Source organism: Cucumis sativus, chromosome 3, assembly GCF_000004075.3.
Source record: "Cucumis sativus cultivar 9930 chromosome 3, Cucumber_9930_V3, whole genome shotgun sequence".
NCBI lineage: Eukaryota > Viridiplantae > Streptophyta > Magnoliopsida > Cucurbitales > Cucurbitaceae > Cucumis > Cucumis sativus.
In genome coordinates, this window is record NC_026657.2 from 20,542,096 (window position 1) to 20,551,331 (window position 9,236).

The 9,236-nt window shown below is 33.9% G+C and overlaps 2 protein-coding genes across 2 annotated transcripts; one reads left to right on the plus strand and one right to left on the minus strand.

The window, feature by feature from the left end:
- Nucleotides 1–1,562: 1,562 nt before the first annotated feature.
- LOC101214195 (CRS2-associated factor 2, mitochondrial) lies at nucleotides 1,563–3,795 on the plus strand. Its single transcript, XM_004151909.3, has 5 exons — nucleotides 1,563–2,196; nucleotides 2,466–2,593; nucleotides 2,687–2,912; nucleotides 3,169–3,296; nucleotides 3,405–3,795. Exons 1-5 carry the CDS (start codon nucleotides 1,695–1,697, stop codon nucleotides 3,495–3,497), a joined length of 1,077 nt encoding a protein of 358 aa, XP_004151957.1. The 5' UTR covers nucleotides 1,563–1,694; the 3' UTR covers nucleotides 3,498–3,795.
- LOC101213952 (purple acid phosphatase 18) lies at nucleotides 3,796–7,107 on the minus strand. Its single transcript, XM_011653164.2, has 5 exons — nucleotides 6,862–7,107; nucleotides 5,614–6,282; nucleotides 4,973–5,161; nucleotides 4,794–4,882; nucleotides 3,796–4,194 (listed from the first exon to the last, which is right to left on the minus strand). Exons 1-5 carry the CDS (start codon nucleotides 6,997–6,999, stop codon nucleotides 3,987–3,989), a joined length of 1,293 nt encoding a protein of 430 aa, XP_011651466.1. The 5' UTR covers nucleotides 7,000–7,107; the 3' UTR covers nucleotides 3,796–3,986.
- Between the last annotated feature and the right edge of the window lie 2,129 nt (nucleotides 7,108–9,236).

A 9,236-nucleotide genomic window follows, 5' to 3' on the forward strand; every position in this document is an offset into this window, starting at 1 on the left:
CTAAGCATTATATTTCACTAAGTTATGTTTTAACTGTTTTATCAAAGCATATCTTGAAAGCATATTTAGCATTCACTTAGTCACCCACTAGGCTATTTAGCTCACACTTTTCAAAATGTTTTCTAACTTTTCAGATAGAGATCCTGAAACCGGTACCTGATTCCATTCGTCAATCTACTAGTGGCATAATTTTGACTCTCCTTTCAGTATGTATTGTTTTGAGTTAGTCTTTTGGATTGTACATAAGCTTGAAGTTTTGAATTTGGGTTGTTCGAGTCTGTTAGTTTTAACTCTGTTGTTGGTTATTTATATATATGTCTATGTCGGACTCATGATGTTTCACATTATGTAAGTATGGGCTATACTACAGTTATGTTGTGTTATGTATTAGTTGCTTGTTTATTATGTATCTGTTGTGTTATCTGGTTATATTTAGAAGCAAGTTTAGGGTTAATAGGTGTCACTGAGGTAAGTGACGATATATGTTGACTAGTTGCGCCGTCTCTTGGGATAAGAGTAGATGGCTTGGGAGGAGGTGTGATGACTAATTTCATGCATGCATGATAATTTATAACTAAGCTAATAGAAGACTTAATTGTCGTTGTCTATAATAGGCTAGTATAAGGATTTGAATTTGTTGAAGTTTTGTTTGGTGTTACCACAGTTGGAACTCTGATCTTAAGCTTATCTACATAGGACTGTTGAACAAGTTGCCCAAAGGTTGGGTAAATCTGAAAGTGTATTATAAAGCTTTAAACTATTGTTTTCAAGTTAGCTTTTTCTTTCGCATTTTATGTTTAAAGTCATTAAGCATTTACACGTTAAGTAGGATTGTCAGGCATTGTTAGAAGAAGAAAGATGTCGGTCGATTTCATACCACATCTCGGACCTAGTGAGGAGATGCTTCGGGATGGGGTGTGACACTTTAAATAAAGTGTTATCTTCAATTTATGTAGAGAACAATTTTTTTCATAATATTTACCTTCTCCAAAAAAGTATTTCTCTCAATTATGAAATTGGTGAAATTGAGTGTATCCAAAAGTTTTGTTAGTTGATTTTCTAGACGTGGTGCTACTTCTAGAAAAAATGTGAAATGTTCTATCTTGGAAGATAATTACTCTCAAAACTCCTAGCGACAATTCCTCTCAAAACTCTTATTCTATTATGAGAGACAATTGTCCTAAAAATTCAAGCATTAGGATGAGTAAAATTGTGTTAAAGAGAGAACGTCAATTTGTTGGGTAAAATCTTTGATATTTGTGTGTTTATGGTTCGATATGGTTGTGCTCTTAGTAATAATATTAACCTTATTGTTTTTTGATTGTTTGCAAAGTATGAAATGTGATTGTGGAAGAGGAACAACACAGTTGAAAACTAATTACTAGGAGTTGTTAGGAAACTTGTGGATAAACCAATTGTATTTTACATTTTATTATGATTTAGATATAGAAAATATAATAATAATTTTCAAAATTGAGGGCAGTTTCGTCAAATTATATTTCTCTTAGAAGTCCTACCACGAATCTCGGAGTATGTAGGAACTATATAACAATTTATATTACAATTCTGGGGACGATTTCGATGGAAAATCAATCCGACGATTTTCAAAAGCTGTTTTCAAACGTAGAATCTGTTGGTTTGGACTTTGGACAATTTCCCAATAATATTCCCTCGTCGAGATAGAGCTGTCGGAGATGGCGATTCATTTCCGAACACGAATCAGATTTCCAGATCACTCGAACCACAAACCCAGTGGCTATTTCTTCTTCATTTCCCGGTTCATTTCCAAATCTCTGTCTGAAAGCACTTACGATCCTCCATTTTCTCCGGTTTCCAAGCTCCAAAAGGCAAAAAAGAAGAAGGAAAAGGCCCACGGTGGAAATTCGAATTCAAACGAAAACCCTACTCTCCCTCTCAAGTCCTATCTTCCTTTCGACTTCTTCTACTCCTACTCTGAGACCAATCCCTTAGTTAGCCCTATAGGATATCGAGAATCGCCCAAATTCTCGCCCTTTGGACCGGGCCGCCTCGACCGGAAATGGACGGGAACTTCGGCTCCTTCAGCGGTGGAAGTGAATATAAATGAAGTGTTAGAAGAGAGGAAACGGATTCTTGGAGACCCATTATTGGATGAGGAAGTTGCAGAGCTTGTGGAACAGTATCGGCATAGCGATTGTTCTCGCCAAATCAATCTTGGTAAGTACTAAATTACTTTTACAAATCAAGGCCTTCCAATTGAGAGATCAATTCTTCTATGCTATGAGAACTTGAATTCATGTTAAAGGTGGAAATTTTGTCGTAGCTGTATGATTGAATCCCTTTTCCTTGTGTATTAATGGCATTCTATAGTATTGTTCTTGTCTGTCAACTCGTGATCATAAACTGCTGCTCAGAATGTTTTTTTTGAGATTGAGAAAAAAGGAATAAAGGGTTTGAGTGATTGGTTATACATTTGGCTCAAATAGGAAAGGGGGGAGTTACCCATAATATGTTGGATGACATCCACAACCATTGGAAAAGGGCGGAAGCTGTGAGGATCAAATGCTTGGGAGTCCCAACTCTTGATATGGACAATATATGCTTCCACCTTGAGGTTTGATTTGTTTGAACTTCATCCATTAACATAATCTTGTCTTGTCTACTTTCACTTGGAAAATGTTTGATGTGAGCTATAGTTTCTTTATAGGACAAGTCTGGTGGGAAGATTATTTATCGACATATCAACATCCTCCTTTTATACCGTGGTCGGAACTACGATCCCAAGAATCGGCCAGCTATCCCGCTTATGTTGTGGAAACCTTATGCACCAATATATCCAAAGCTTGTGAAGAATGTGGCAGATGACTTGTCATTTGATGAAACAAAGGAAATGAGAAGCAGAGGATTGAATTCTCCTCCTCTAATGAAACTTAGTGAGTAAACTCCTGTGAACTATTCTTTTTCTTTTATATTATAGCAAAAATTACATATATATTCTTTATGGTTGAAACTTTGTTTAATTTACCCCTTCTTAAGATTTCATTGTTGTCCTTTGCGATCCTTGTGCTGATGCTCAGGTTGAATACAATATTTATATATTTACAAAATTTTATGTGTTTGAGATATGAATAGTAAGATGGTTTTTGTAATTTTATGAGGCTGAACTTTACCTTTATACGTATTTTCTAGCAAGGAATGGCGTATATGTTAACGTCGTAGACAGAGTCAGAGAAGCCTTCAAGTTCGAGGAGGTGGTTAGACTAGATTGCACTCATGTTGGTAGCAGTGACTGCAAACAGATAGGCGTTAAATTAAGGGTAACTATTAGTGCTATATTTGTTTCCTATTTAAAGATTAATTCATAGAACTTCGGTCGAAGTTGATTGGAAACTTTCAATCCTAAATTTTCTCGGCCTACAATCCAGGATTTGGTACCTTGTGTTCCCATTTTATTCAAGAACGAGCAGATTATTCTGTGGAGAGGGAAAAAAGATCATGAAGAGGACATGAACTCATAGATGGTGAATGCAGGCCATTGGGATGTTCTTGTGGAACGTTCCTTACCATGTACTAATTTTTTTTATGGATGGGCCAACTTATGCCATGGACTGTGAAGGTAGCACGATCTCGAAAGGCGGAAATGTAGACTGTAATGGTGCTCCATATCTTGAATGAGTTTGGGAATTTGTTGATTTTCATTTCTCAAACCCTTTGTTGTAATGTGGAAATTGAGCATCTTGCCTAGTAGGCAAAACTTATATCGTTATGTGCTGTGAATCATTGACTAAAATTTAATATCATTATTCAAACCCAAAATTGAGAATTGCTAAGCTATAATATATAACTGATATATGACTTCAAATGTATATGTAAAATGGAAGCTGATGCAAGTAAGATGAAATCTATGTTCACACCAGCTATTTACATTGGAACAGAAAGGAAAATATTACAAGGAAAATCAATCTAAAGCAGAAAGGACAAACTATGTTACATAGATTCAAATGTTTTCATCTGAACTTCTTCAGTTGGTGATTCTTCTCAGTAACGCAGCCAGAGGACACCAATGAAGTTATCCATGCTTGATCAGACTTTACTGGTTCATCGTCATCATTTCTATGCCAACTCCAAAATGCATGAGTCAAGTTCACCATCTTGAGTTCACCATGACCAAAACTAGCTTCTCGAAAAACTGACCATTCAGGCTGCAAGTTGTACCTATCAAATACAATCAAAAGAACCAAACATTTGAGCACCTCAACCAAATAATCATCTTTTAATCTCATGCTCTTTCATCTTGGAATGAATTAATTATCTATTTCTCAATGGTTATTGAACATTAAAAATTACTGTGGTCCTATGTCTAAACTTTCTTTTTACATATTTACCATAAATCATGCAATTGATTTCTAAATCGGAAACCAAATTTCAATACAAGGGGATTAAGATATAAATCTACAAGCTACTATATAAAATTTTACAAGTAATATACATTTCTTCTATTTGCCAATAAAGAACAATACAAACGAATTTTTATGCATATTTTAAAGACAAATATAATTTTCAAAATTTCTAATAGTATAAAGACCCAAAAAGTTATGTGTAAAATTGATAAGATTTTAAACTACAATTTTCCAAAAATTGTAAAATCACATAATATATGAACAATTGATAATTGTAAGATTTTTTTTTTTTTTCTTTTTTTAGGAGAAAATTTGTTGTATGAGACTGAGAGTTGATAACGGAAAAGTCCTGGAAGAAGGAAATAGTATAGATGAAAACCAAATATAAATTGAGGAAATATAGTGATCCCATACTTGTGAGCTAAACCTTCGCGGTTCCCTCCATCGCCAATAGTGATATGCACAGCACCACAAGGATCAGACTTTCCAGCATACACACGTTTCTGACATAAGAGTGAAAATGAATCAACGGATACTTGAGGAGAAGGAGACAAGGAATAGTCAGATATGCGAAAAGGATCAAAATAGTATACCGATCGCTCATAAGCATGGACATGACCCGAAATGACTAAGTCTGCACCAGCTGCATGTAACAATGGCTCCATGGCAGCCATCATACTTGCACCTTCGCCTTGATGAGCTTTATTACTATTGTACCATGGCACATGGAATAACACTACAAGCCAGGGTGTTCTTTCCCTGTCCACCTTTGCAAGATCAGCCTATTAAACAAAAAAAATTCTCAGACCTCTATCAGAATCATTTCTCATTAAAAAAAAAAACATAAAACAAAAAAAAAAAACAAAACAAAACAAAAAAAAACAAACAAACAGAAAAGAGATTCATTGCAGTGGATAGAATCCAGAGGAGAATTGATGGTCAAATCTAGTGGTACGAGTTGGGTTAGACATTTAGACCTTCATTGTTAGTTATTCAGTAGTGTTCATATGGTCATGTTAGAAAGTGTCCTCACCTTCTTAATAGAAACCCAATCTAACTAAACTATTTGCTCTTGACCTCCAAAAAGAAGGAGTATTTAGCAATAAAATAATTGCAGAATCTCACCTAAATAGTAATTTAAAGAACTAAAGAGTTTCTCTAAACTAATTATGTGGTCCCACTCTCTCTCATTTCATATTTAATATTTCTACGAAGAAGTTAAAAGCTCACAAACCTTTAACCATGCATATTGATCTGAGGACTCATCATAATCAGTGTATGATCCAAGCATAATCACATGAGTTCCAGCAACTTCAAATGAATAATAGAGATTTGAACTTGATCCACTCTCCTCAAATGGCATCTTCCATCTTGCATTATAGGAATCAAATGGAGCCTTGAATATCAATAAGTCCTCCTTTTCATGGTTCCCTTGAGTTACCATCCACGGCCTAGTACTTGCAAGTGGCTCCACAAGCTCACCGAAAGTGTCCCACCGGTACTGCAAGTAATCAGCATAGGACAGGTCACCAGGAAGCAGATGTACATCATATTTGCACAGATCAATGTGTTCTAATGTTGATTTGGTCCATCCAGTTTGACCCAGATCTCCTGCCACTGAAAAAGTAATTGGGAACTGGGAAGGAGGTGTCTTCAGCTGGAACTCAGAACCTTCCCCTCCACATTTGTAATAATAAACAGTGGCAGCCTTTAGAGGCCCAATTACTGTATGGTGTATCTTTCCTGACTTGTAGAAAATATAACTATATGAGGTGCTCTCTCCTTGAGAAACAGAAGTATATTCTCCCGGCGATGTTCCATATTCAACATAAGAAGGAGCAGAATGACCTTTAGTAATCCATGTGACTCTCATATGCTCGTCTCCTGCCAGGGAGACGTGAACCTGCAAGAAAGTAGTAAAATATTGAAACAAAATCAACTCAAACAACTCTTATAAAAGAGGGGAAAGAAAGAAATGTGGACATGTAAGTTGATTGGTCACATTACACTCAATTATTAATCCATATTCTTACAACTCTCCTTCATTTGTGAACGTTGAAAATTAGCACATAGTTCAACAAGTGGTTATAAGTTTTGGCATAAGCTTCAAGCACAAGCTAATAAATTTCGGCAAAATCATTTGTTCATTGTTCTTGACCAAACTAGGTCAATAATGAAAACTAAAAAAATTACCAATTTCGATAGAAAAGGAAGTGATGAGTATTCTTAGGCTAGAAACGCGATGAGAAACAAACACGCAGATGATGCAATAGTAAATGCCAAGATTTAACTGGTCCCAGAAAATTGAGAGAGGCACTAGAATTAGAGTAGAAAGAAAAAAGGATTTAGGAGCGATTCCCGTAGAAGAATAAAACTACCGCAAAATCAAGCATGGGTTTACAATCGATCATCAAAAACCCTGTACAACAACGACATAATCTGGATAGCACAAAGAAAGGCCAAGGAAGTATGGAAACGGAACCTGGTGGGGTTGAGAAGATGATTTCGGATTCCATGGAAGATGTAGAGTTTGACGTGGCTGAGGACGAACATAATCAGCTCTGAAACTGGAGATGATTGAAAGGAAGAGGAAGATGAAGAGCATTAGATTCGCTCCCATTTTTCACGCGAGTTCGTTCGTTTGCTTTCTGTAATTTCTTGAGAAGTTCACATAGAAGAAATAAAGATAAATCAATTCTCTTTTCGAAAATTGTTTGTTAGTGTGAAAAAGAAGAGCAATTTGTCAAAGAAAAAGATTTGTCATTTCGCTTTTGATTGTAAAGTAAAAATTGACATTTCTAAAATCATTGAAGTAAATTACATTTAGTCTCAAGCATGGTTGAATGTTCTAATTTGAATTTCGTGTTAAAATCAGAATTTAAATACATTTTGTCATTCACCCATTGATTCTACGATCCTCGACTTTCTATGTTTGTCCAACCTCTTCTTAATCTGAAAATCAAACCACAATCTAAGTCTTATTTCCAACAAAAATTTTAAGCTACTTTACGGTATTACTTAAAATTAAACTCCTTAATCAACTTATTTATTCCATAATATTTTAATTAAATTCCAACTATCTTAACAATATTATTTAAGATTAAAAAACACCTAAGGACACCTTAGGGGGCATTTGGCCCAACTTCGTAAATGAATAGGTCAGAATTGAATGCTCGTGGACTTATTTGAATGGTTGTGGACTTATTTGATAGATTCTAATATTTAGGAATTACAAATGTGAAACGGCAGGATTTGAAAATCCATAGTTCTTATGCCTATATTTTGACTTCTAGTTTTGAATTAATAGGATTAGCTAATCATTTTTCTTTTTTTTTTTAATGAATTGTACATCATAAATTTATAATGTATCAAATTTTTAATTGACTTTTTTCATATTTTGTACCTCTAATTCAATTTCTCGACTCTATTGATTTTTATGATAATAATGTAAAAATGAGAAATTTTAATATTCAAAACAATAATTTTGATTACAATTCCATTAACATGAATGGTCTAATTAGAAATATTACAAACCATTCACAAAATATAATAAGTCATTTAATCGAATGGAGTTTACAAAAGTTTCAGTTAAGCAATATTAAAAAGTCTAATAGATTTCAAAACAAGCATAACCAAAAGGGTTATGCAAAAGCAAAAGCAAAAATCTAACAAAGTTACATTTAGTTATAGTTATGGTTGTCTTTTTATGATACACATGCAATGTATTTTAAATCACTTTTATCAAAATAGTTTTTTTTTATAAAAAAAATACTTTTATATTAATTCAATCCAAATAAGTTCTAAGTTTTCTAGTTAAATTGACCAACGAAAAAATAAAAAATGTTATTAAATTAAAAATAAATCATGGTATATGTGATATATATTTACAATTTTTATTATATTATCAATATATTAATATTTGATTTATACTTGAGATAGGTCATCAATTTTCACCAGTAAAAATACAACAAAATAAACAAAATCTCCTAAAATGAAAGAATGGTTGATTTTAAACAAATAAGAGAAAAGAGATAATTAGAAAAGATGATCTAATAAAAATTATGATTAAAAAACCAAAAGAAACCAAAATAAAAGAAATATAGAAGAATGAGAAAATGTGTATTTTAAAGAATATGATTGTGATTAAATTAAAAAAACCATAAGAAGCCTCTTAACTAACTAACTTGAGAACTTGGAGCTTTAAAATTGTTGTTGTACTTTTGACTAGAAGAAGTTGTAAGTTGAGAAGCTTTAACGCCTAGATAGAATGCCTAGACAGAACATGTGCTTCTTTGTCTTGTATCTCATAGAGTGTATTGATATCTCTCCTGGTGAATCGCCTATTGATCACCTCGCCAAGTGGTCAAATTGTCAAGTACTCAAAACGCCTAGTTAGATCGCCAAATCAAGACGCAAACTGCAAAACATAAACTGGGTTTAGGGTTTGGCCGAGTCGCAGATCTCGCTCTCTTTAAAACGTTTTGCGACTCTACTCTCTTTGTGCAAACAGTTTGATTGGCCCATCGTCCCCAGGATAAACAACCTCGTTCTTCAATTAGTTTTGCATCGAAACTAACTGGAATTCACAACACTCAAGTAGACACTATTGCTCAATAACATAATAATTTTTTAGAGAAGAATGATACGGATATAGTGAGCGTGGAAACACCAACGGTCATATTATTAATGATAAGGAAAAAACCAATTGAAATAAATACTATTTATTTTGAAATGGTTTCAAATTTGGAAGTTTATTCTTACCAAAAACATTTATAAAAGGAAAACGGTTTACCAAAAAATATTTTATTATTTTATTCCTCCTCTCCTCTGGTTGATGGTGCGCATATGGAGATATAG